Consider the following 27,100-nt stretch of genomic DNA (forward strand, 5'->3'; position numbering starts at 1 on the left):
CATGGGTGGCAGGGCTGGGGTACAGTGACAGACACTGTCACAGGGGACGTGGCCAGGGGTGATGGAGGAAGCAGAAGATTCCCTTGGAAGGAGCCAGGCAGAAAGGATATGGGTGGATGGGCATGGGAAGAGGGGACCTGTCCAGAGGAAGGGTCCACAGGTGAGGAAGGACACGGGAAACTTGAGCCTTGATGCTGTGTGACAGTTACATAAGCTGTTGGCGCTGAGGGCTGTAGGGAAGGGCTCCTGGGACCTCCTGAAGAAACCCTGCACATTCTGATGAGTGGTTTCCGACTTTGAAATAGTGTTCAGGGGTGAGGAGGATCACAGGGAAGAAGGTGGCGACCAGAGGGCTTAGGAAGTGAGGCAGAGTGGAGTGCAAAGCCAGAAGGCCCTGAGAGAGACAAGAGAAGCCACGGGCGACTGCTTGGCTGAGGGGCTCGGTCAGTAACGTGTGGCCCTCAGCGATTGACCTGTTCCCGTCCCGGCTCTGCCATGTATGACCTGGTGGCCCTGGGTCAGGCACCACTTCTGCCTCCATCATGTACACTTACCTTCTCCCCCATGATTCCAGGCTCCCCGACCAGACCAATGAATCCCATGAGTCCCTGGAGAGGACACATCAGGAAAAACTGGTGAATCTGGGGGCATGCTGAGTGTTCAAGGTCTTCCTCCCCTGGGACCCAGCTCTCCCACACCCAGTCCCCACCCCCATCCCGCACCCGGTGACTCTATGTATGGCTGGGACTAGAAGAGCCTCTGGGCTGCTTCTCCCCACCACTCCAGATGGTTCAGATTTGAGAGCCAAGCGGTGGGGCCCGTGCCAGCAACCCTGGGAGCCGAGCATTCTTCCCGTGCCAGAAGCAGGCTGGGATCCCTACACATTTGGAGAACTGGAGTGGGGGGATGAGCTGGGAAGAGGCCATCTGTCTCCATCTTTGAGGGCTCTGGGGCTGTTTCAGAGAGAAACAAACTTGTTGACTAAGACAGAAATACCCTAACAGTCTACAATAGAGACAGGGTGGAATTTGGTGGGAGATTTCTACTAAAGGGCTTCCCTTTGCTAAAAGCCCATGTGCTCAGACACACAGACATAAACACACACAGACAGACACACAAACACACAGATACATACATATACAAAGACACATACACACATGCACACACATACTCAGATGCATACACACAGATACACATAGATATGCACACACAAAGACACACATACACATGCACAAAAGCAGACATATACACACATGCACCCAAACACACAGATATACATAAACACACATATAAACACACACATGCACACACATACACACATACCCAGACCATACACACAGATACACATAGATATGCACATACAAAGACACATATACACACATGCACCCAAACACACAGATGCACATAGACACACACATATAAAGACATACATGCATGAAGACATACATACATGCACAAATACACACACCTAACATACATAGACACATACATGTACACATACACAGATACACATATGCATAACAGACACACACATGCACGCAAACAGACACAGATAGACAAGCACATATACAGACATAGACACACATGAACAGAGACACACACACATGCACACAAACACAGATACACATAGACATGGAGACACAGACACACAGACAGACAGACACACACACACACACACACACAAGAATGCACCTCCTTTGGCTCTCTTTTTGTTTTGTTTTGGTTTTTGTACAGTGTTTCTCTGTGTGTCTTTGGAGCCTGTCCTGGCACTCGCTCTGTAGACTAGGCTGGCCTGGCCTCCAACTCAGGGAGATCGGCCTGTCTTTGCCTCCCGAATGCTGGGATTAAAGATGTGCAGCACCGCCATCTGGTTGTCTTTGGATCTTCCTAACTCTACTGTGTGGAAGCTTGCCTCCGGATTCCAGAGCTCTTCGTGGTGGCCTTGCTGTCACCCAGAGCTGGTGAGTAGTAAGCACACATATATATGCCTGGGGCAGGTGACCAGCCCAGAGTCCCCAAGGAGGTAGAGCAAAGCCTTGCTGGAACCCACCTCCCCTCTTCTGGGATACATCCTCAGAGGGCTCCTGTGTGGGTCAGGGGGCTTAAGAAGTTTTGGGGATCCCAGATGTACAGCCAGACATTTCCCAGAGAATTAGGACATATGGGGATGGATGGGTTGGTCCTATGAAATCTGTTCCCTGTACCAAACTTCTGAGCAAATTGAGACCTGGAGTTGTTAACAGCACAGAGGCCCCGTGCTCAATTAAGCTGGAGAGCCAGGCTACCTGCCCGGGGTCTGAGACGGGGAGAGGCACTGCTCAGCTCTCCCCAAGGACAGCTGTAAGTGGCTAGCTCCCGGGGCCATGAATTTCTTGTGGGGGTAGCCAAAGGGGAGGAGGTGGGGGGTTCAGGCAACACACCTCCCTGCCTCTTTGTACTGTTTCTCCACTGGGGCCCCAAAGGATGTGCATGGCAGACTGGACCAGCACCATCACCACCCTCAGAATGGTCTCCTGGGACTCTTTCAGAGGTACGAGGGGGCTGCTACTGTGAGGACACCTTTGCAACAACTAAACGAACCGTGGGCATGATTGCTCATGCCTATAATCCTAGTACTTGAGAAGCTGAGAGGGGAGCACAATCTCGAGTTTGGGTCCAGCCTAAGCTATGAGAGGAGAGGCAGGGATACATCAACACCAAACAATCATTAAAACAAATAAACTTGGACATTTCTAAGGTGACAGTGACATTAGTAACCTTTGGTCCATGTACAGAGGACTTGCTACGTACCTAGTCCTGTGCATGGGACGGTCTGCCACTCTTATTCAAACCCCAGGGTTACGGACCCTGAACAAATTGGTCTTCCTACATGTATCAATGGGATTGGAACAATATAGGTCCCTCCAATCTCCTGGTAGCTCTGACGTTCAAGACCCGGATGCTTTCCAAGGGGCACAGGGCTAAGACGTCACCCAGACTTCCCACTAGGAAGCAACCGGACATTTAAAGGGTGTCAGGGAAGGGAAAACGCATGGCTTTATGGGAAGGGGCCTGCCTGATGGGCCTAGAGAAAGGCATTTCACGGCTACTTTAAGTTTATTATGTGTCAGGACCTAGAAGACTTAACCCTTCAGGAAGTAGTCAGACAGATTCTAAGTGAGTAAGAGTCACCCAGCAAGAGCCTGTCCCCGCGCCCTCTAGAGCGCCATGCTATGCTCTCCTTATGGGGAGGGGTTTGGGCTGGCAGTATGTTAACTGAAAGAGAAGTAGTCTCAGAGCTCGGGGACCCCCTGGCAGGGGGAGCAGAGAAGCAGCCTTGAAAGCCAGGGGCGCAGCCTGCTCCTCTCTAGCTGGCAAGATATGGTGGCATCTCCTCTCCTTCTCACAGCCTTCTGCTGGCCGTGGGGGGTGTGGGAGGTGCTGGCCATGGGAATGCTTGCTTCTGAGAATCAGACACTGTGTGCCCTCAACTGGACCACCACTCTGGGTAGGTGCTGATACGCTCATTGTCCCTGGAGGCTCACACCTTGACCCCAGCACCTAGGACAGGGCCTGGCAGGCAGTCTGTGCTCCTTGGTAGACAAACGCAAGGGTTCTGGGACCAAAGGACTTTCTGCTCTGTCTGGGGAGCACTTGGGAACCAGAGTCTCTTAAGAGTCAGTGTCCGTTCTGAGTTACGCCACCGCCTGTGGACAAGCTACTTAATTTCTCAGGACCTCAGTTTTCTCATTTGCAAAATGGGAGTCACAACAGCTCCCCTCACAGGACAGCTAGGAGTACTGCAGACGATGTGTCTAGTGCTTGGCACAGAGCCTGCTACCTCATGGGTGAGCAATAAATGGAGCTGTTACTGTGATTACAAGCAGCGCCCGTGGTGTGAGCTTAGGGGATCTTTCCTGGGGAGCCTGTTGTTGTCAGGGACAGGAAACACCCACCTGTTTGCTGTGGCCACACGGGTAGGGGCTGGTGTGTTTACAAGCCTTACAGCTAATACAGGAGCCAGTGATGAGCTCAGAGTCCTCTCCTCATGCCACAGTCCGTGGCCGCAGCTAGACCCACAGCTAGCTGGGGGCTCTGCTGTCCCAGTGACCCAGGGCCTCTCAGGCGGGGTGGCTACGCTCTCCTGGCCCCGGCCCAGCCACTGCCTCTTTTGAACATACTGTTGATCCCACTTTTCTCCTAAGTTTGTGACCCAAGCTACCAATGTGGGCCAGAATCTGGGGTTTCTTAACCCAGGGTCTCTGTAAGCCTCTATAGATGGAATGCTGAGGGTTCAGGAACTTGAACTGAAAAATGTACAGCTTTTATATACGTTACCCTCTCATCAAAATGTTGTGTTTTTCTTTAAATACTAGTGCATGAGGCCAGCCCACCAGTATCGAACACTTGTGACTGTCCATCTGGTTACATGTCAATCCTACACAGATCTCAAAACATCATTTAATATGGAGGTCAATGTAGGTATCGTTGAGTGGATTTATTAATTGAGAGTAGATGCATGTATGCCACAACTCAACACATTTTCTGTGAGCATCTCGGTGTAACTGGTTGCCTTGGGATCCTTCACTTTTGACTTTATACACTTAAATCTACTCAAAGAAATGGGGTCCACAGGCTTCCTTAACTTGGCAAAGGTAGCTAAGACAGAAAATGGTCAGGGCCCTGGAGAAAATAATTTCCAAGGATCTTTGTGTCCTAATGGTCTAGGGTTCTAAGTATTTATTTGTTCAGGGCCACCCATTAGCATAACTATGAACTTGAATATGCTGTTTTTTCCAGTCAGGAAATGCATCAAGGTGGCAGCAGCCTTCCCAAGCTCCTGGCTTCCCTCAGAATGTGCTCGAATGATACTGGAAAGATCTCAAACATGTTGAAAGGGGGCTTTAATCCTATCTCTCTCTCAACAGATGTCACAGGCCTTGTGAAGAAGCCTGTCACACACGAGTCTCATGTCATGGATGGCACTTCTGGGCACAACTGAATACCTTTGAGGCCCCAGGACTCTCCCTCCTCTATGCTTAAGGAAGCCCCTCCCAAGGTTCCTAGAGGGTCCTCATTTATAGGAGTGGCAAATACCTTCCTATCTCTGCCTCTGAGCCCTGAGGCCAAGCCTGGAGGCAGCACCGAGGCCTGGAGGGAGGCCCCCGGGTTGGCATCCACACAGCACCAGAAGTGCTGCTCTACCAGGAAGAAGAGGGCGATGAGCCTCCAACTTCCTTTAACTGACTAGTGGCAACCGTTCTTCTACAGACGTGTTCCCCCTCCTCAGCTATCCAGAGTCCTGCTCTGAGTTTCATCTTCTTTACAACCTAGGGAGGCCTGGACCTCAAGCCCCTGGAGAGTGGATCTATTTCTCTAGCTAAGTGAACACAGTCATTTTGGGGAACTCCCTGGTTTAACCCTAGTTCTAGGAGGTGAAATCGAATTAAATCCTTCAGCAAATACGCCAAAAACTGCATTCAAGAGCCAGGCCTGAGGAAGGGACCGTGCTATCCAGGGCCCTCCCTTCTTTGAGAGTGTGTGAGAGAGGCCTGGCTCTGGCGTGGCCTGAGGGGCCCGAGGACTGAGCGGCCGCCCAGCAATGGACTTGGCACAAGCAGGTGCTCCACTCTGTCGATACCATCATTAACTTACCTGCTCACCCACAGGCCCTGGCCGTCCAGGATCCCCGGGTTCTCCCTACAAAGGAACACAGAAGAGGATAAGTCAGGACAGGAGGTGGGATATTGAAAACACTTGAGCAAGTCCCCAGGGCAGAGTGGTCTTAGGTGTTGTTGATTAGGATGAACTGGAAATCCTATCTCCAGACTTTGACCTTGAAGAATATAGATGGCTTGCAGCAACCAAAGAGTGTTCCCCAACACTACAGTCATCCACTCTGAGCAAGCTTCCCCAGCAACCTGACTCAGTTTTTTAGGGTGGAAATTAAGGTCCAAAGGGATGGAAGGACCGTGTGAGGTCACAGAGCCAGCTAGAAGGAGGGCTAGAATTGGGACTTGGTCAACCTAACTGTGGCCCATTTCCATGAAGGTTGCCACCTGCAGGGAGAGCTGAGAATTGCAGGTAAATATCATAAGGAAGCTAACCCTCCACTCCCCCAAGCTCTGTCAGCAACACTAATAGTCTTGACGAGTCTTTGTGCTGGGCTTAGCCTCCCAGATTCTAGTTCTTGGGAGCCTGGCATGGCCTTGCCTGGCAGCTGTGATCTCTGCTGGACAGATCTATTGGTTGCCTTAACAGCCTCAGACTCTCCGAGGTATGAACAGATCAGTGATCAGGAGACGTCCCGGGATGAATCTGCCCAGACATGTTACCTAGCACCACAGAAACCTAACTGGTATCTGAGGGACTGTGATCCTCAGAGGGCAGGACACATTATCACAGGGACAGGAGCTTGGAAAGAAAGTATAGCTCATGTGCCCCAGTCACAGCCTGGTCCTCCCCAAAAGTCACTCTTACAAATGCTGGCAGGACCAGGCCAGGTGGGGTGCATCGTTCCTCTGGAGGAAGGCTATCACTGGGGCACAAGGGATCCTCCAACTGTTTCCTACCCTCTCTTCCCAACCCATTCACAGACTTAGCCCAACATAGGTCCCCTTGAAGGCTCTTCCTTGGAGATGATGATTCATCTTCATTACCAGCCTGACAAAATTTGAAATGGGAATAAAAACACACGAGTGTGTCTATGACAGTATTTCTAGGGGGTTTTAACTGAGTCAGGAAGAGGGTGGGCAGCAACACGGCAGGGGCTGGGGGCCCAAGGGAGTAAAAGGGAGGAAAGGAGACGGCCAACATCCCCCACTTTCCTTTCCCAGTCTGCCTGATTGCAGAGGCTACATTGTTCGGCCTCCATGAACTCCACCATGCCTTTCCTGACATGGTGGTAGCCTGTGCCTTCTTAAAGTGACAGCCGTCATAAACACTTCTTCCCTGTGCTCCGTGACAGCTCACAGAGGCTAGAGTCGTCTGAGGGGAGGGAGCACCAACTGAGAAAATGTGTCCGTGAGATCAGGCGCAGACATTTCTTAATTAGTTATGGATGTGGGAGGGCTCAGGCCATTGTGGGTGGAGCCACCCCTGGGCTGGAGGCCCTGGGTTCTTGCTAAGAAGGCAGACTTAGCAAGGCACAGAGAAAGCCTGCAGCAGCACACCTCACGGCCTTGGCATGAGCTCCTCTCTCCAGGTTCCTGTCCTGTGTGAGTCCCTGTCCTGACGTCTCCCAGCGATAAGCAGAGATGTGGAAGCGGAACCCAAACAAACCTGTCCTCCCCAAGTAGCTGTCTGCCATGGTGTTTCATCACAGCACCAGTGATGAAGACATTCCCTTAACTAGTTTTCTGTCACTGAGATAAGAAAAACAGCCCACTTCCTTATTGGGGTCAGTTCTTGTTTTGATCAATAAAATAAGAAAAAGGCCCATTAACAAGCACAATATATATTTATTGTACCTCAGGGGCTGTATGGAGACACAGGGAAGAAAACAGAAATCCCCTTTGCCTCTGGTTAAGACTGTCAGTCTCCTGCCTCTGCACAGTACAGGAAGAGGGCAGGGGCCTCTCCTGTTTAAGCTCCCATTCACAGCCTGCCCCAGAGCGTCTGGACTGTGTCCCGTTACTTGAACAATCCCCCTCTGTTGGACACTTGGGCTGTCTACTTCCTTATCCCTCCGCTGTTACCAATACCCTGGGATTAATACGGACCACTTTTTTCTCCCTTTCACTAGCATGAGATTCAGGGCTTCACATGTCAGACCTCCCCTCTCCCTAAAGCACTGCTCCCCAGGCTTGCCTAAGTCTCCTCACCTTTGAGCCATCCGGGCCAGGCCTCCCAGGAAAGCCCTTCCTTCCAGGCTGACCCTGCAACAGAGAGGCACGTGACAAGGGCTACAGCTGAGGGAGCATGGAGAACTCTAGAAGTCCCTCGCAGGGAGGTACTGTGCTCTGTGATGCAGAGATTCAATGTCACCAGGCATCCAGACAAAGAAATCCAAAGATGGTCTCCGGCTATGGGGCCTTGGCATGGCTTCCTCAGTCCCTGGGCTGAGCTGTCATAAACGGGGCAATGACCCCGCTTCTTATGGGCGAGGACAAGAGGTTGGGCAGAGCACTGGGGCGCAGGGTGAGGCAGACCTCCAGTGTGCAGCCTTCCAAACATGGTCAGAGAACTCTGAGATCCCAGGGATCCCTCTGGGAGGGTCAGGTGGGAAAGTCTGCTTCACAGTGGCCATGAGATGTCACACAGTCACTCTCTCAAGACTGTGTGACATGTGGTGAAAACCCAGCTGACGTCACCAGAGTGACAGCCAAGAGGCTTGCAAAAATAGGAAAGCAATGCCACTTTTGCCCCATTTTCATGCTCTGCTTCAAAAAATATAGAGATTTTGCACAAAAGAAACTTTCCACTGAATTAATAAACACATGAAGAGCGTGCTGGTTTTAATATTCACACATTCAGGGTAAGATGTGACCCACACTAGCAAGCGCTCTCAAGTGCCTCCTCCTTTCTGAGCATAAAGAGATACTAAAGTCAGAAGCCTCGAGGCTGGCCGGTCAACGCGGCTGCTGGGGGCACAGGGGGGCATGTGTTCTGCACGGCAGCTGGAAGCTGGGGACAGAATGGGCCCTGGGCAGCCACCCCTCACGCTAGCTGTGGGACTGAGGGCCGAGCCTTTCACTCTCGCAGCCTCTATTGCTCCTCTCTAAGGCCGAGCAAAGCGAGCAGCTCTGGGAAAACACACAAGGAAGCAGCCAACATGGAACCCAACGCAATCAAGCAGGTAGTTAAGGCCACCGACACTCACCTGCCGTCTCTCTTCCTCGGCCACTTCTTGTGTTTTTGACTGGCCAGAGGCCTCCCTGCTGCTTACTTTCCAGACCACTAGCCAGGAGTTGCCCTGCCTGTGCCCATTGGCTTAGATCCAAGAAGCCCACCCCCTCCTGTCCAGAAACACTCACCTCCACGCCTGGTACTCCTGGTGGCCCCATGGGTCCTTCATCTCCCTGGAGTAGGAGGACACAAGAAAAGAAGAATGACAAAGGGAAAAAATTAAATGAGATTCTGGGAGAACTTGTGCAGAGGTCCTCACAGATGGACGGGGTGCCTGGTCCCCACAGGTGGGGAAGTGTCCACCAGTCACCCAAGGGTCATATCACAAATCCCAGTGTCTGAGCTGTTGAATGATGGGACCCTAGGCTACAACTCAAAGACATTCATTTGTGAGCTCTGTACCAGACATTAGCACTGGTGTGCCTCAGTTTCCCCAGAGCGAAGATCCTCAATGACAGGCTTCAGCTGAGTCCTAGAGGGCAGGGGTGACATCTTGTTGTTTTAAAGATGCTGTGCCACCCTGCACACAACACTCAGGAAGCCAGAGTCCTGCGTATCTGGTAAATGGATGAAGGAGTAAGAGGTCTCATAACAGTCTGGCTTTCCCTGAGCAGCTATGTGAGCAAAGATGGAGGCCTGGGCTACATTATCTCTCTCTTCTCTCACTTCCATTCTGCTCCTGACTCTGCAGCATGTCGTAACAGCCTCCAGGCTGGCCCTCCTGGCAACCCGGACCTGACCACAGTCCCTCAAAGCAACCCTGTAGCAAGCATCTCTAGCTTCCAGGAAAGCAGCCCCAAGCGGTGACTCCCGGAGCCAGCACTGGGACTCCACCAGAACCACACCCAGCTCAGAGAAAAGATCTCGTCAGCAAAGGCCTGCTCGGGGTTGTTCCTTCTCTCAGGGCTGCGCACCACAATGCCAAGCAAGGCTGAGGGCCTCGTGTGCAAGCCAAAGCCAGGCTGCCTGCCTAAGGCCCAATAGGCCTGAGGCCAGCTCCTCCCCCCACCAGCTGCAGGTAAACTCTGCTGACATCCCAGCTACGTAAGGCATGACATTTCTATGATGCCCTAGTGTCTCCCAGGAGCATATCTGAGAGCAGCATGGAATCTGAGCATGGACTCTGAACTATGGTACACCTGGGTTCTAGCCAAGGCCTTGCCTGCTAGTAACATGGGGCCTGGCAGTCATTTTCTTCCCTGGATCTCCAAGGACCACTTCTAAGAAGGGACTGACCCTTGCTATCCTGCCAAATTGACACTGATAAACTGTAATCGGTGTGGAAGGAAGTCACTTTGTCCCTGCAGGTCAGAGAAGGGTCACAGGCTGGGCTGTAACAGGACAGGCGCTCTGGAATCTGAAGTGACCCTGGCCCCATCAAGGCTTTGGTACCCTGAACAGAGCCAGCTGGGTGCTGGGACAGGCTGGAGAAGACAAAGAGGGACAGGAGGGGACAGGGGCATCTCACCTCAGGTCCCAACAGCCCAGGAGGTCCAGGCAGGCCTCGGGCTCCAGGCTTACCCTGGGAAAAGAGAACAGAGGGTCTCAGAGGCAGGACTCCCGAGCAGGGCAGTCATCTCGGGCCCCTGGATTTCTCCTGCCAAGGACTTAGGTGAGAGGGGACTCACCTTCATGCCTTCAGGACCGTTGTCCCCTGGAGGGCCAATGTCTCCTGGGAAACCCTGTGGGAAAGCAGAAGCCAGGTTACCTGGGCCGATTGGCAGGTTCTCAGAACACGCCCCATCCATCGTGTGTCTTGGGTGTCCAACCCTACCACTACTGTCATGTGACCCGAGGTAGGCCAGCTACATGACCCGTCTCTTCAGTCCCCAAGTCTGACTTTGCAGAGTGGCTGAGAAAATGCAGAAGGAACCGAGTGTGGTGACCCATGTCTTTAATCTTAGCACTGGGAAGGGGAGGCAGAGACAGGAAGATAACGAGTTCAAGGTCATCCTTAGTTACATATCAGGTTCAAAGACAGCCTTGCTGCGTGAGACCTTTCGGAGAGGGAGGTGGGGGAGGAGAAACACAAAAGACCACTCAGGAGCGCATGAAGGCCGTTATAACACACGGCCATCTGACTCAGCATGGAGGCCCAGGTTCCGGGAACACTGAAGCCTTCGTCAGCTGCCCTGACTTGCCACATTGGTCATGCAGAAGCAACTGCTAATGTCCTTCATCATGGCCCCTCCTATCAGAAGCTAGAATTCCTAAGGTCCAGAGGGCTGGACTCTGCAACACACTCCCATTCTGGCCCACAGCCTTGTGGGGGCTATCTCTAAGGGTGACCACGCCCCAGATAGTTCAAGTGTGGAGCAGAGAGGCTTCCTTCCCTCTACACCTTGGGGCCTCTGCTGGGGACCCCTCTCCCTACCCCAGAGGCTTGTGTCAATCATAGCTACCAGCCAGGGGGCAAATGCCCTTTGGCCTAGATGTTTCTAGTGGGCCACTTTCCACAGGCTAGTATGGAAACATCTCTCTGGGTTTTATGTGGAATACCTCTGTTAATCCAGCCTAGAAACCCATTAGCTGAGGGCAGTCCTACTCCTTCCTTCCTGCCAGCTAGAAATCAAGGCCTTTCATTTTCTTTCACGACTCTGACTAAAATACCCCCTCCCACTTTGTTGTTATGGTGTCGGTTTTTTTCCAGACCCTCCCAGGGCAGTGTTTAGGGTAAATGAGTGATAGAAGCCAAGGGCTTAGATTGGCACCTGGCGGCGGGTACACACTACAAACTTGCATCCACAGGAGCTTGTGCTGGGAACGCCCTTGCCTGGGGTTGCCGTCTCCTTTGGGAATATAACAGCCAAGGTGTGAATCAGTCTGGAGTTAAATTAAGGGAGGTTATTCTGTCAGCAGGCTGTGGGCAGGGGCTCCCTCCCTGTCCCTGGGGCAGGTGCTAGCCAGAAAAGACACCAGCACACTCAGAGCTTCTGCCTTCCACCAGCCAGAGCCACTCCTGCCTATGGAGTCAGCCAATCAAAGCAGCACAAAGACAGGCGAGGCAGACCCCAGCGGGACCCTGGGAGACAGAGTCAAGCTGAACTGCTACTGAACAGTGACCCTGGGGCCCCAAGCCTTGTTTTCCTACCCATAAACAGGCAGCACACTGGGCTCCCCGCCCACCACTGGGCTTCCAGCCTTGTTTTCCCATTCACAGACAGAGTCAGAGCTCTCCTGCTCTCCACCCACAACCCCTGCCATGGTATGGCAAGTTCCCTTCCTTAGCTGCTACCCAGCTCCTGGCCCAAGAAGAGCCTCATCCATCCATTAGTTCATGTTCAGGAGTAAGCATTCCTCCCTCATTGGCTAGGCTGTTGGGAAATCCAGACTCAGGAGTCTTTTTCCATATTGAGCAGAGGATGGAGGGGAAGCCAAGTTCATCTGTCTAAAGATAGGGTTGTGTCCTGGCCAAAGTCAACAGAACGGAGAGTCAGACTGTGGCTTTTAGGAAGCATGCCCTCATCCATTGGGGAAGGCTATGAGTGATCTCCGGAAAGCTGGGGAGAGCCCTTAGGGCCACGCTCTTTCTTTGGCTGCAGGAATCTCAAGGAGGAGCAAGGTTATGAGGTCAGGGAGCCCTGGGTGAGGGGTGGGACCCTGGGTGGGGACTGGGTGGCAGCAAGCCTGAGATGCACAGAAACCCTGCTTAGGGTAGCATGTTACTGTAACGGGGACCAGGTTAGCAGGGGAGAGTGAGTGCCCACTTGGTCTAGCCTCGGGGGTTAGTCATCACACACAGTAGCTCCCCAGGGCTTAGCTGGCATTGCCATCCTCCTTCGTTTCACATTCTTCAGCCGATCCAGAATCGGCGGCTCCCTTCCCTCCCCACCATATCTAGGGGCACTAAGCCCCAAGGAGAGACCAGGGAAAGAAAGGTTCAGTGGAGGTCCCTGTGAATAGATCCACAGCTCCACAGGGCAGTGGACGGCAGCCCTGGAAGGCTTTGGAGAAGGCTCTGTGGGTACCACAAGCATCAGGTTGGCCATCACTAGGGCAGGACTGTAAGGCCCCGGGGAGAGCCCCGGGGAGAGACGGGACAAGCCGAGGACGGAAGGAGAGCTCAGAGGCACTGACCTGCCGATTCCCTCTCTCTTCCCCTCAGAGGCACTGACCTGCCGATTCCCTCTCTCTTCCCCTCAGAGGCACTGACCTGCCGATTCCCTCTCTCTTCCCCTCAGAGGCACTGACCTGCCGATTCCCTCTCTCTTCCCCTCAGAGGCACTGACCTGCCGATTCCCTCTCTCTTCCCCTCAGAGGTACTGACCTGCCGATTCCCTCTCTCTTCCTTTTGGTTTCTGAGATAGAGTCTGGCTACATAGCCTTGGCTGATCTTGAGCTCTGAATTATCCTCCTGCTTCTACCCCACTGGAGTGCTGGGTTACTAGCGTGCACCACTGAGCCCACTTCCAGCCTCGGCCTTGTCTCCCTAGCAACTCCTTTACCATCTCTGGGCACAACACTAAGTCCTAGTCAGTTGTAGGGGGGCAGGGGAGGGACACACACATACATACACAGAGAGAGGGGGCACAGACAGACAGACAGACGACAGATGACATCACATACCTCAGGACCAGGAGGTCCAGGAAACCCAAGTGAGCCTTTGTCTCCAGCTTTGCCCTGTGGAAGACACTGGATCAGCGTGGGCCCTACCGTCCATTGACACCCTATCCTTAGCAGAGGGCGGTTGGAAAGTTCTGGAACTACACAAGTGAGCTCTGCCTACGAGGCTAGGAAGAAGCAGTTACTGCAACGTCTTCTGCTATGTGTACCAGCCAGGAGACCCAGGCAAGTCACTTCAGCCTTCAGAATCTAAAACTTCTACATCTAGAGAGGCAAGCAGCCATCATTGCCAACCACCTGTTCCTGGGGTGTGGGCAGCATGTATGTAAAGAAAGTGACACAAGGTGGACTCGTGCTGACATCCAGTGACATGAGATGGATGCTGATGGGGATGCCCTTCTGCATGCCGTGAATATATGTTTCTCTTACTGGTCAACGAATAAAGCTGTTTCGGCCAATAGACAGGCAGGATGTAGCCAGGCAGGAAGTATAGGTGGAGCTACCAGAAATTCTGGGAAGAGAAGGCAGAGAGTGAGTTGGGAGAGAGATATCATGTAGCTGCAGAGGAAGAAAGAGCATCTCCAATAAGCCAAGACTTCATGAAGATACACAGATTAATAGAAATGGGTTAATAATTAAGAGAGAGCTAGCCAATAAGAAGCCTGAGCCATTGGCCAAATAGCTTATAATTAATATAGTCTCTGTGTGTTTATTTGGGAATGAAGGGCTGAGGGACCAGGTGGGACAGAAACTCTGTCTACAGGATGGCACCAGTATTCTGCATGGGCATGCAGAATTTGGTTCCAATTAGAGTCCATTGGTGTGCAAGGCCTGGGGCCAGCCTAGCACCCGGCATGATTCCTGCCCTTCTGTTTAAGAAACATCCAGGAAATTGGCCAGGACAGCTGGAAGACAATGAGAAGTCTTGGACGCGGGCGTAACCCCAGTCGTGGTCCATAGGCGAGTGGCAGGTACTGGCTTCAGTATCCCAAGCTACAGTCAGGTGGAGGGATGAGGGAGAGGAACTTACCAGAGGCCCTGGCTTCCCTCGAGCACCTGGGAGCCCTGGCAAGCCCTGACTGCCCTGTGAAGAGAAAGCAAACTGGGTTGCCAGGGAATAGCCGTGCCAAGAGCATTTGAAGCACCCTCCTGGCGGCCCATCTTCAGGAAGGAGGAGGGCCTCCCTCCCCCACTGCAGGCTTGGGCTGAGCTCACGCTTGTTGCACCCCAAGACTTGGGTACCAGGGCTGGGACCCAGGGACTCTTCACCCATAGTAGCCCTTCAGTGCCCTTCAGGCCACTCGAGACCTGAGCCCAAAGGGAGAGCAGCCAGGCCCATGTGTCATAACCTGGACATGGACACTGGGTCAGGGCAGGCCAGCTAGCAGGAAGGGAAGGGGGGCTGGTCAACATCTGGGCCTGGTGGGCTGGCTTGGAGGGCCAGATGTGGCCACATGGTCAGCCCCGGCAGAAGCCACAGCCGGCTGCTGGAGACAAGGCTACCATGGTTCATCCGGTGTTCCTTCTGTCAGCACAGCAAGTCCCTTCCTCCCTCCTTCCCTCCCTCTGGCCAACTGGTCCTGAATTTTCAGTTGAGACTGGGGCCCAAGTGGAGCTGCCAGGGCAGTGGGGGGCCCGGCTCTCCAGCTCTCCGTGGAATTCGGTCTGCAGGAGGTTAAGCGCAGGTCCCCAAACTAAGGAGAAGACTATTGTGAGTGAGAGACGGACACATGCCCAGGACATCCAAGGCCACTTTCTGAGAAGCAGGGGGCACAAAAGACTCCTGCACAGGAGGCTGGGTTCAGAAAGGGAAGGGTGTGTTCAAAGAGCCTGAGGCTCCCAGGACAGTTTAGTCAAGGGGAGGAGGAAGCGGGAGAAAGTCAGAGGAGCCCAGAGACGGGGTCCTATGCCACTGGGTGGAGCATCAGGCCTTGTTCCTAAGAACAGCCTTTGACAGCGTGTGAGCAGAACACACCCTCAAAAGACAGTCTGGGGACGGTTAGGAAGGGCAGACTGGGATAGGTAGCGGGGTTGGGAAAGAAGTTCAGAGGCCACTATGAGGTCCAGAGAGAAGTGACGCGTGCATCCTAGGCCAGCACAATGGGGACAGAGGTGGGGCTGGAGGCATCAGATAAAATTACCTTGTCTCCTTGGAAGCCGGGATCTCCCGACACACCTGGGATCCCTTGTTCACCCTGGGTACACACCAGCAAAGAGGTTATAAGGAGGGGGCACGCAACCCAGGAGCTTTCCCCGAACAGCAGAGCCTGTGCAGCCCTGTGCAGGCTGCTGTTGTGGCCAGCAGCAGCCTTGGCTCTGCAGCAGTCAAGGTCCCACGCCCTAGGTGGGGCGAGGAGCCCAGGGTGAGGGGACCCTCCCACTGCACAGCTGCTCGGAGCAGGGCCAAGTCCACCCGGCCTTTCATAGAGAACCCCAGGTTTCTTGTAGGACGGTTTCTTCATCCTTCAGGCTCTTCAGAAGCCATTGATGTCAGCATGCAGGGACAGCAGGCTGGCCACCGTGCCTGCCGTGAGCTGTCACGTCCTCCAGTCCCCCTTCCACTCCAGCAGCTGGGTTCTAACGAGCTGCTCGTAAGCTTGTAATCAGCGGGCTTTTCCCGACTGGTGTGCGACAGGAATCAACCGGGCCCTGACTAAGCTCTGGGTGGGTCTCTTCAGAAGGCTTGGGGACAGGGTTCCTCTGCTTCCTCCTGGTCGGGTTCTGGTAAATGAGCTGTCCCTAGGCCAGCTGGGAAGGCACCTCCTCTTAAGGTTAGAGCCATCTCAAAACCCTTAGACTACTAGCCCATAGACGTAGCATATACTGCAGTAGCCTACTCGCTCTGGGCACTGAGACCTTAGGAAGCTCCAGAGGCAGAAGGAAGGAGAAATCTCAGTAGGCCAAGGTGGCTGTGACTTGGCACACAGCTGTATCACTGGAACAAAAATTGAAATTGAAAAGTTTTTTTTTTAATTAGCTTTTTTTTTTTGGCTTTTTTGCTTTGTTTGGCTTTTTGTCTTGTTTTGTTTTTCTTTCTCTGGAATCTACAACTAACAACTGTAGAAACCAAGTCCCAGAGAAGGGAAGATATTGATCTTTCACCTAGGAAACCAGGCCATAGCTGGAGAGCCAGGCTGAGCTCACTCCAGGATGAGCCTTGGCAGATCCTGGAGAGAGCTGGCTCAGGGCCAGGTGGGGTCATGGAAAGTCAGGATGAGCTGGCGAATACAGGGATGAATGATGGCTCCATGGACCAGGGAGGGCTAGGGGCTGCCGGAGCACAAGCTGGAGACCCTGACCCAGCCGAGGGGCAGGGCAGCGGCTTTCCCTCTCTCCATCTTCCAAAGGGGCACTGAATGGCTTCCTCCTCCTTTGTTTGTTTCAGAGCTAAACATCTCAAGTGCTCCTGGCTTCCCCGCCAGCTGCTGTGACAAGGACATGATGGCAGTAGGTTCATTTCCATGTTTTCCAGCGCTGCAAACTGGCGGCCAGCCCTGCCCAGTCGCCCATGCAACACCCTCTGCCACAGCCTCATCTCCCCCATCTCCTTCCTCCTCAGCCAGGACTTCCGTTACTCCACGGAGCTGACGTCTCCAGTCTCAGAGGGCGCCAGGACCCCCATTCACCCCCACGAGCCCCTCATTTCCAGAGGGCTAGAGGGAAGGGCTGGAAGGACAGTACTAGGTAGAGAAAGGCAACAGAGCTTTATGCGTGATGGGAGAAAACCGAGAGGCAGCAACAGGTAGAAAAAGAGCCGAAGCTACGCCATCTTGCTGGCTGCCCCAGGGGGACTGAATGAAATCACCTGGCTCTATTCTTTTGGGGGAGGGGCTTGAAAATTCTGTATCCTAAGAGCTCAGGGACTTGGATTGGCTCCACAACACGTGATCTTTGATTTGATCTTCCCTTCTCTGGGACTCAGTTACCACAGCTGTCAGTTGTAGGTTCTAGAGCAGGTGGCTTCCCAGAGCCTTGTCCACTCAGGCCTTATGACTTCCATTCTGTGCAGGGGTGGAACTCTCTGGGGACCCAGGTGCCACAAGAGAACACAAGGGCCCAGCCATCTGGCACAGGTGGCCGGTGCCCGGGTGAGGAGGGACTGAGCAGTGAGGCCATCTTTTGTGGATGTTCAGGGGGCCACCAAACATGCCACATACCCTTTGGAGTTTCAGGGTCACACAGAAACTGAAGGGAAAGGGAGCAATGTCTGTACAGGAGCAGCACACCTGCATTTGGCAACTATCTGTCACGCTGATGCCCTGTGACCTATGCTAGGTGCTACCTGTCTCTGGGCCCTGGAACTCACCTCCCCTTTTCAACAAGGCTTGGCACAGGGCAGAGACAGCAGAAGTTCAGTGGCAGGGCTGTTCAGCATAGGCCTAGGAACGGCTTTCCCAGTGGTGCTTGGAGGCTGACATGAGCACCATAGTGTTTCAGCCTGGGTGCTGCCTAGGGCTGGACTCTAAGAGCCACACAGGGGTATGGGAATACCAATACTTGTGTGGACCAGTCCTGTGAGGTCTCCTCCCTCCACGTTCTGAGGCTGCATGACTTGGTGTCACGCTCTGCATCTGAGTCATGCCTCAACAGTCCCTCCTGTCCTACCTGCCTCAACCATCAGGGCCCCCACAGCTTTTGAGTCTCACACACCAGGAAAACAGAATAAGCCAGAATGGTAGGGACAGAGGACGGTGTGAGGCAGAGGAGCCAAGGGGATTCCAGGTATCCAGGGGGAGGGGCATGCGGTAACCCACGGGCAGTAAGGGAGAGTTCCGATCACCTTATCACCTTTCAGTCCGGGCTCCCCCACGCCGCCCATCAGTCCCTGCAAGACAGGTCAAGGCCACAGAAGTCAGGGACTGACATGCTTCAGGACTCTGAGCTGGCCCCCACCCTGGTGCTCTGGGGATCTGACGAGCAAAGCAGGCGGCAGTGCCCACCTCGCAAGGCAAAGGTTTGCGTGATGAGTGAGAGGAGCTGCAGTTTCTCCCTTCGCTGAACTAACCCAGAGCAGGACAGCAAGGGCCTGGGCTGTCCTTGGCAAGTTTCTTTCACTTGTGGGGACTGCTAGCCATGTGGGTTTCTACATCTCTGGCCACAAGTCCCACACCCCAGAACCACACTGGCCCCCCCACTCGGTTTGTGGGCTTGATGTCCAACAAAGAGGTCTGGCCTAAGTGACATACAGATGCTGGCCAGCTCTCAGGCCAGAGAACTGAGCTTCTGGCCAGCCTGTCCAGTCTTCCCTCACAGTGACACCGGAAAGGGCCTTCCTTCTGGGGTGCCAGCCTGCTGGGGTAGGACCTGAGCTTAGGGAACCCTCATTTAACTTACCTTCATGCCTTTGGGTCCTGGGTAGCCAATGGGACCCAATGCTCCCATGTCACCCTGGGAAGAGACAGAGAGGAGGACATCACCTGGGTGCAGGTCTGGGAGGGAGGACCCTCAGGACCCCAGGGCTGGACTGAAGATGCAGTTGGCACCCTTGGGCTGGTCTTGGAACCAGAGTCGACTATAAGGCATGATCTTGGTCACATCTCAGTAGCTGCCACACCCCTCCCAGTACTTCCCATTAGACAGCAAGACTTCTGCCCACTACATGAAGGACTCTTAACTTCTTTGGACTCTACTCTCCTTCTCTACAAAATGGGGACAAGGACTCTCTGCTCTGGGGCTGCCGTAAGAGTTAAGTATAGGTTTATTCTTTGGGGTAAGGGACGAGAAACACTTCCTGCTCCCCTGGGCGCTGGCCAGCTCCTATCAGGGCAGCCGTGACAGGAAGCATTCTGGGTGCTCTGCATTGTCTGTGGTCCCCAAGATGCAGGGATGGCTCTTGCACAACGGGTTGAGGATCCAGCTTTGGGGTCAGGAACAATAGGACTCCTCGGCTCGGGAGGTCCAGTGACCCCAGGCAGGGGTGTTCTCCACAGAGCCTCCAGATGGCTAAGGGACACTACACACACCAGTCAGCTTGTCCCTCGGCCAGTTACCTAGCATGGCACGGCGAGAAGCAACATTTTGGGCCCCTAGCACTGAGTTAGTAGATGAGAGGATGTCTGGGGCAGTATGGGTTGTAACAACTTAAGAGAGGTTACTGCCAGTGCCCTTCCCTTATAATGAGACTGATGGCTGCCCTATATGCCATCCTAGGGCCTTCATCCAGTAACTGACGGAAACAGAAGCAGAGACCCACAGCTAAGCCCTGAACCGAACTCCTGGAATCCAGTTGTTGAGAGGGAGGAGTGATGAGCAAAGGGGTCAAGACCAGGCTGGGGAAACCCACAGAAACAGCTGACCTAAACAAGGGTCATAGAACCCAGACTGACAGCTTGGAAACCAGCATAAGACAGAACCAGGCCCCCTGCACGTGGGTGTCAGTTAGGAGGCCTGGGCAGTCTACGGGACCCCTGGTAATGGAACAGCATTTATACCTAGTGTACGAATGGACACTGGGAGCCCATTCCTCATAGAGGGATATTCTCTCAGCCTAGACACACGGGCCCTGCCCCAAATGATGTGACAGACTTTGATGATCTCCCATGGAAGGCCTCACCCTTTTTATGGAGCAGAAAGGGGGTGGAATAGGGGGTTGGTGGAGAGCAGGAGAGGAGGGAACTGGCATTGATGTGTAAGATAAGATTGTTTCTAATTTAAACAAAAAGAAGAGGGAAAAGATAGTTGTTTCGTGGGCTAGAGAGATGGCTCAGTGGTCAAGAGCACATGGAAGCTCACAACTGTCCATAACTCCTGTTTCAGGGGATCTGACCAACGACCTACCTCATTAATATACATGCAGACAAAACACCAATGTAAATAAAATAGACCCCCAAAAAAGAGAGGTTACTGCCATCGAACAGATAGACGTCATTCAGGGGCCACCAAAAACCCTGCAGTGCACAGGACAGATCCCAGCAAAAGGTACCCCGGTCCCACGCTCAAAAGTGCTGAGGTCAGGAAATCCAGGCTTAGAGCATGGTGAATTCCTTTGTTGAAATCCCACTCCTTTCCCTCAAATGTCACTCTGCTCACTCCCTCAGAGCCACCCCCAAGCTTAGCCATAACTGGAGCTGTTCCAGGAAAAAGCATTCTTTCAGCTCGTTCCTTTCCCCTCGCTTCCCCAAGGGCCTGCTGTGCAATTGCAGTCGATGTGCTGGACCTCTCTGGGCACACGCTCCCTACTCCCCTGATTCAGGCTCTCTGGACACCCCGGCAAAGGCTCTGAGGTTGGGGAACAAGGTCAGCTCTGGACAGCCACGCTGTAGAATTTGACCTGTTGCTCCTGTTGGAGCTGCTGGAGTGAGAAGAGAAGCTGGCAGCAGAGAATGCCAGTGGAGAGCAGCAGAGAGGCTGGAGGACCTGGAGATGGGCAGCAGAGAGGAGCTCTCAGACAAGACATGCCCAATCGATCCTCCCCTGCCTGGAACACAGACACCTCCCTGGGCTGCCTGGGTAACCATGACAAGCATGTCCCTGCTCAAGACTTCAGGACTGCCACTTGGGCTGGGTTCAACCCTCTCTGCTGAGCCTCCGCTAGCAAATCCTGCTTTCACTGTCCACCAGGGAACACGTCCATCAAGAAAAAGAACACCTAACAATGACCGTCTAACAATGACCATCATGAGCCAATACGACCACTCCAGAGCACAGAGCAAGAGTCCCTAACTCTCCTCTACTCAGTTACTTCTCACAACTCCGGCAGTCACTTTTCCTGTCATGGCTGATGTACCAAAGAACACGCCAAGATCCAAAGGCCAGTGCCGCGGCCATGTCCAGTTCTGAGGTCTTTGGAGAGAAGCAAAGAGAGTTGGGAGGGAAAGCAGCCTTCCAAGGCTGCAATAGAAACATCCCTGCTGCCCAGGTCCAAGGCTGCGAGTCTCCTTCTGGTATGGCGGACAGAGCAGACTGTAAGAGACAGCGGCTCCCTAGGCTATTGGCAGAAGGCAGAGGACCAGCCAGTAGCTCCAGAACCTCAGGTTAGCATTTCCTGTTGCAGCCTAACCCAAAGGCAGCTTGTGTGGGGACTGGAATCACACAGTCTGGACGATGGGCATGTGGGACATCCAAAGTCTGTGGATGCTGGAGAAGAGGCCTGGCATGGATACACATTTTTCCAAGGGGGAAGAAATTGTGGTGAAAGGACCCTAGACATGAGGACTGCAGCTGTAGGACCTCAGGGGAGGCAGTAGCAGCTGCATAAGGTAGGTCTTAGAAACACGGGGTCCCATCCCAGCACTTGGGAGGCAGAGGCAGGAGGATATCTGTGAGTTCAAGGCCAGCCTAGTCTACAGAGCGAGTTCCAGGACAACCCTTAAAACAATACAGAGAAACCCTGTCTCGAACCCCCCCAAAAAGAAACACGGGGTTCCAGATTGGCCTACAAAGGGAGGGGAAAGGACTCTGCAGGCAACTGTCCCCAGAGGACATCTCATGGAGCTGCCTGCGGAGTGTCCCCATGGGAAAAATGAGGAAGACCCTTATGCTAAAACCATGTCTAAGCTCACAGACACTGCTTCACACCATCCCCTCCCTCCCAAGGCCCCCATCAAGATCCAAGATCACAACCAGCACAGCTGAAAGCAATTACTGCCCCCCCATTGTGTCCACTCCCAGAGGCAGGTGTCAAGCCTCCTCAGGCCAGCCCTCCCTGGCCAGACTGTGAATGATGCACCGGCCCCAGCTAGCAGCTCAGCACTGTTCACCCATGCAACATGCATGGCAGTTACAGACAAGGAAAAAGAGGGCCCAGCAAGCCTGCTCTGCAAGTTCTGAGTGGCACAGAGACAGGGCCAGACCTCAGGACTGTCTGTCCAGGTCTTGCTTATCTACCCACCAGGGAGCTGCCCTTGAAGAAAACTGGGCCCCCTGGGGTCTAGGTTAGGGACAGGAAAGGAACCTGGGGGACTCTGCTCTTATGCCAGAGCAGCACAGCCTAGTCTGCGCCCCACACCCTGTCTCTGTCTGGCAGAGAGGCAGCAATGAGGAGCTTGAGTGACATGTGCAGGCTGAGCCCTGGCTTATGGGCTGTGTATCCTCAGGTGATGTCTTGCTCTCTCTGAGTCTGTTTCTTCCCTGCAAGATGGTGACGAGCTCCCTCTTCAGGGCTGGTGCACTTATTTAATTCTGACCAAGGTCAGGCACACAAGGGCTGGCTAACACCAACTGACCATGTTACAGACCGGCTCTCCACACAGAGGACAGCCCTGGCTTATTAATCACAGCAGTGTCTTCGTAGTCTGAATATGGGGACGATCACAAGTTCTGTGGTTTCTCATGGATGCAGAAGCCAAAACTTTCTATGTCTCTCTGAACAGAAAAGCCAACAGAGCCTTTTCTGGCCTATTTTCTGAAGAGAGAAGTTCCTCTGCATGCCAGCCATGAGCTTTGATGACACGGAGAGGGCTGCCTCTAGTCCTCTCACCTTGGAGCTGGCAGGAAGTCACTGGTGACTCGTGGAAACTGGGGACATTCAGATATGGGTTATGAGCAGGGCGCCCCCACTTCCTAGAGGGCGAGCCAGGGCATGGCTTCCAGAGCTCCTGCACAGCAGACCTAGCACACATACGAAGCAGACAGCCACTGAGTAAGAGACAGCTTTGTCTTCTGTCCTCCCTCCTGGCTGGACACCCGTGACACTGGGACAGAGGCAGGCTGCAGGCTGCAAGAGAGATGCTTCAGCAGTGCCACAGAGGGTTGAGTATATCTTGGTCTCTACAAAACAATGACCACCAAAGCATGGAGTGTCCTGATGGGGGACGTCTTCCTGTATATATGTTTCTCTTATTGGTTGATGAATAAAACACTGACTAGCCAGTAGCCAGGCAGGAAGTACAGGCGGGACTAAGGGACGAGGAGAATTCTGGGAGGAGGAAGTCGGAGAGAAGCCACCAAAGAGACACCATGTAGCTGCTGAAAGAGTAACTTGCTAGAGCAATACGGTAAGTCATAACCTTGTGCACTACATGGTGTAATAGAAATGGGTTAATTAAGAGAGAGCTAGCCAATAAGAAGCCTGAGCCATTGGCTAAACAGTTTCTAATTAATATAAGCCTCTGCGTGTGTATTTGGTGCTAAGTGGCTGCAGGACCAGGCAGAAAAGAAACTCCACTTACAGTGCCCCGCACACACAGACACGCGCACACCCACACACACACACACGCGCACACACACACACACACACACACAGCTGCACACCCATACACCCATATATGACTCAGTCCCATTTCCTCCTCCACTTCGGGGCAGAGTCTCTTTCCTTTCCACGTCCTCAGGAAGTCCCTCAGGTTTCCACTCCAGCACTCCAGGAAGAGAGAGGGCACCCACTCAGGGCTTGGTGGTGGCTTGGAGGCCCCAGGTTCAGGCCAGTGACCCCCACCTAAAGGTGCCAGGATGAGAGGAACTTCATTCCGGCAGAGAAAGGACTCTGTAAACAGGCAAAGCAAGACTGATAGTGGCCAGAGGAGAGATGCGGGGGAGGGAGGCTGGAGGAAAGTGTAGCTCTTAGGACACCCTGTGGGCATGGGGCTGAGAACTGCAGGCACACCCAGTGCTGCTCAGAAGGAGGCAGGAAAGGACTGGAAGCTGGGGGTACTGGACTTGACTCAAGACCCCCCACACCTCCTGCCTTGTGTGTGACCTTGATCTGAGGTATGTTTTCCCATCTTCCAAAGAGACACTGCTAAGATACAGCATCAGACCAGAACAGAAAGAGAGCAGCCCAGTTACATTTGGATGTCAGATAAATAGAACAACATTCTAGCACAAACGTGTCCTAAACATCACATCTGGCATCCAAATCCACCTGCAGCTTGCATTTTATCTGGTAGCTCAGAGGCTGGCAGGAACCTGCCAAGTATCAGGAAGAACAGCACAGAGGCAGCATAATCTGGGTCTATAGAACCTTCTCATTCATCCAAGCAGAACTCATTCTCCTCTGGACCCAACCCAGAGGATGCTGGGACCGTGCCAAATGGGAACACGTGCCAAAGATGACTGTCGGGATTGTGAATGCCCCGCTGGTAAAGTTTGGAACTAGTATTGCTCACACAGAAGTTGAAGAGCTGGGAATGGCCATTTGACCCCAAAACAGCCTCTCTCAGGTACAGTGAGGATAACTTGGCCTCAGGTCTGGAAAATGAGGGCTCTGCTTGGATGGACCAGGGAAGGAGAGAATTTCTAGCACCCAGGGTGCTCACACTGGAGCTTAATGACCATGCACTATGGTGATCCCTTCAGAGCTTAGAAAAAAATTGATACTAAGACTTCCAGCATGTTCTCAGATTCTCATGACACACACTGCCAAAGAAGTACTCAGCAAAGTTCTGTTGAATGAACATAAGAGATGAGTGTCTAAGTTAATACTTCCCCATTCCTAGCCAAGGCAGACATCACTGTCAACTGCAGCATCTTCAGCCAAGGAGAATATTACCAGCTAACAGCAGCATTCCCTTCCAAGGCAGACATCACTAGTCAATTGTAGCACACTCTACCACTAAGTTCGAATGTGCAATGCTATCAGACACGTAACACAAAAATAAAAAAATAGCCATTACTACTGCTTGAAGCCTTTCTATGTTCTAAATACTGCACACATGTACATGTTAAGCTACTTAAATCACCACACCAATTCCCCAAAGCAACTACTACTACAACCTCCAGTTTATAGGTGAAGAAGCTGAAGGACAGGAGGGCAGGAACTGTATCCAGGATTTGGATTTTATGAGTCGGTGAACTAGGACTCAAGCTCAGGAGGTCTCATTCCAGAGCCTAGACTGGACTATGTGCATCTGTGGTCCCAGAATAAATGAGGACAACGATCCCATGACACAAATGAGGACACTGACCTCATGTGACAGGGGGTTCCTGGGGTTCGTAGAGGTGAGGTCATCATTGGGGATCAGTCAAGAGGGTAACCTGGCCCACACCCCTCACCCAGGCTCTGCTCCTACCTGCCTGAGCAGGAGCACTGCTTCTGGGGGCCCTCTTCCAAGGACAGACTGCCCTGGATTCCCCCTACACCATCTTCAGCCTCTGCCTGAAGAGAATTTCTCAGCATAGTTGTTGGGAAACAATGCCATCCCCTCATGTCTGGGGAGCCACCTTACATACCCTGCCATTACAGCACAGATCTCCTTAAGGCCGGAGTGGAGAAACAGCTTCTACTGGGACGTTCCTAGGTCCATCCCAGGCTCTGGCCTCTTACTGGGCCTCAGGGCTGAATTCAAGGTCAAGACTAGCTCTGGAGGCTAGGCAGCAAGCCCTTATGCTGTGTGACAGGGCCACCTGCCGAGGCCTCTCCAGGCAGGAAGTCAGAGGCCCTGCCCCTGTCAGCGTTGCAGACCCTTGGGCACAGCGGCTCAGTAGGTAACCGTGGAGATAACAACATACCCACTGGCTCAGCGCTAACACGGAGCTGGCCATGCTGTACCCGCCACTCCTTTCATCCCTACAACGGGGAACCCAAGAGGACTCCGCTTCGCCTCCACTTTAGAGATGAGGAAACTAAAGCTCAGAGAGTCCAAGTGACAGGGCCCAGGCCCCACGACAAGGATTCGACAGAGCTGCATACTCTGGCTCCAAAGTCCGTGCCTTAAGGGAAAGGGTGAAGAAGGCTGCCTGTCGTGGTCTCGCGCCTCTGCTCCCCTGCTAGCCACAGGCTCTCTCTGCGTCCACGCCCTTCTCCGGTTGGAGGTCCTACTGACCCACCTGCCTCTAAATCAAGGGACAGGAGCAAGCCTGAGAATGGCTGCAGCCCCACACCCTGCAACCCGTCCTCATCTAGTCAACGCGGGAGGAAGCAGGCTCAGAGAAGGCGGGTAAGCTACCTGGGGTCACAGCATGGCTTTGGCTTTTCTCCCTCTGCTGCCTGGCTCCTCATTCTCCTCCTCACCCCTCTGTGAACTTGATGGAAGAGGCCCTTCTGACCTTCTCTGGGGTCCCCGGCCTGCTCCTCACACCCTGGCTATCCCACCTCTGGACACCGTGGGCCTAGGCATGTGTGTACTTACAATGAGACCGGGAACTCCTGGTGGCCCTGGCAGGCCAATTTCTCCCTGAAAACACAGAAACACAGGTGTGACTGTCCTGTTTCCCTCCACACCACACCCCATGCAGGTGCCTTGGGGCTTCCCAGGTGTTAGAGGGAGCTCTTGCCTGGCACCAGAGGATAGGACAATGTGGGGCTGATTCTCCAACAACTCCAGTCCCCCAGGCTTTATAAATTGACGATCTATTGTTCACACCACGATAACCCCCCCAAAAAAGCCACCACCAACAACAACAAAAAAACCCCCAATAAACATGGAAAGAGTCCGGCTCACATTCAAAACAAACAGTCATGAACAAACACTTGTGGTTCTGGCGACTGATTAGCAGTGAGAAATGCCAGCCTCTCTCAAGGCTGTCCTTGTCGATACAACTGTGGAACTTCCCTGAAGGGAAATGATTTGCCAACGTCCCTCAGCAACTCTATGGCAGAGCTGATTCCAAGGTCAGGAAATTGTTTTATTCCTCCAGACCCTAATGAGAAAGACATCTCTCCCAACCCAGGGAAACTTCCAGAAGGCCACATCCTTTGGTGTGATGCTAACCCATTGAGAAGGGAGCCTGCACAAAGGCCTTAGGTCCCCCTGCAAACCCTTGAAAAGCATCTTGCCCCACCGAGAGACCTCACACCCGTTTCCTTACCCCAGCTATCCAGTCATCCCCACAGGCC

At 53.3% G+C, this 27,100-nt stretch overlaps 1 protein-coding gene across 7 annotated transcripts in view; it reads right to left on the reverse strand.

Moving 5' to 3' along the window:
• The window catches only part of Col27a1 (collagen type XXVII alpha 1 chain), a 116,752-nt gene that overhangs the window by 40,166 nt on the left and 49,486 nt on the right, over window positions 1-27,100 (reverse strand). For all 7 annotated transcript variants that reach the window (XR_005881393.1, XM_021230134.2, XM_013117125.3 and 4 more), the window contains exons 14-25: window positions 26,394-26,438; window positions 18,724-18,777; window positions 18,170-18,214; window positions 15,531-15,584; window positions 14,420-14,473; window positions 13,393-13,446; window positions 10,455-10,508; window positions 10,295-10,348; window positions 8,955-8,999; window positions 7,803-7,856; window positions 5,635-5,679; window positions 555-608 (exon numbers count right to left, since the gene is read on the reverse strand). Coding sequence is in view for 6 of the 7 variants with exons in the window: in XM_021230134.2 (XP_021085793.1) it covers window positions 555-608; window positions 5,635-5,679; window positions 7,803-7,856; window positions 8,955-8,999; window positions 10,295-10,348; window positions 10,455-10,508; window positions 13,393-13,446; window positions 14,420-14,473; window positions 15,531-15,584; window positions 18,170-18,214; window positions 18,724-18,777; window positions 26,394-26,438 (612 nt within the window). In the remaining variant the exon portion in view is untranslated. The remainder of the gene's footprint in view (window positions 1-554; window positions 609-5,634; window positions 5,680-7,802; window positions 7,857-8,954; window positions 9,000-10,294; window positions 10,349-10,454; window positions 10,509-13,392; window positions 13,447-14,419; window positions 14,474-15,530; window positions 15,585-18,169; window positions 18,215-18,723; window positions 18,778-26,393; window positions 26,439-27,100) is intronic.

Source organism: Mesocricetus auratus, unplaced genomic scaffold, assembly GCF_017639785.1.
Source record: "Mesocricetus auratus isolate SY011 unplaced genomic scaffold, BCM_Maur_2.0 Super-Scaffold_100014, whole genome shotgun sequence".
Lineage (NCBI taxonomy): Eukaryota > Metazoa > Chordata > Mammalia > Rodentia > Cricetidae > Mesocricetus > Mesocricetus auratus.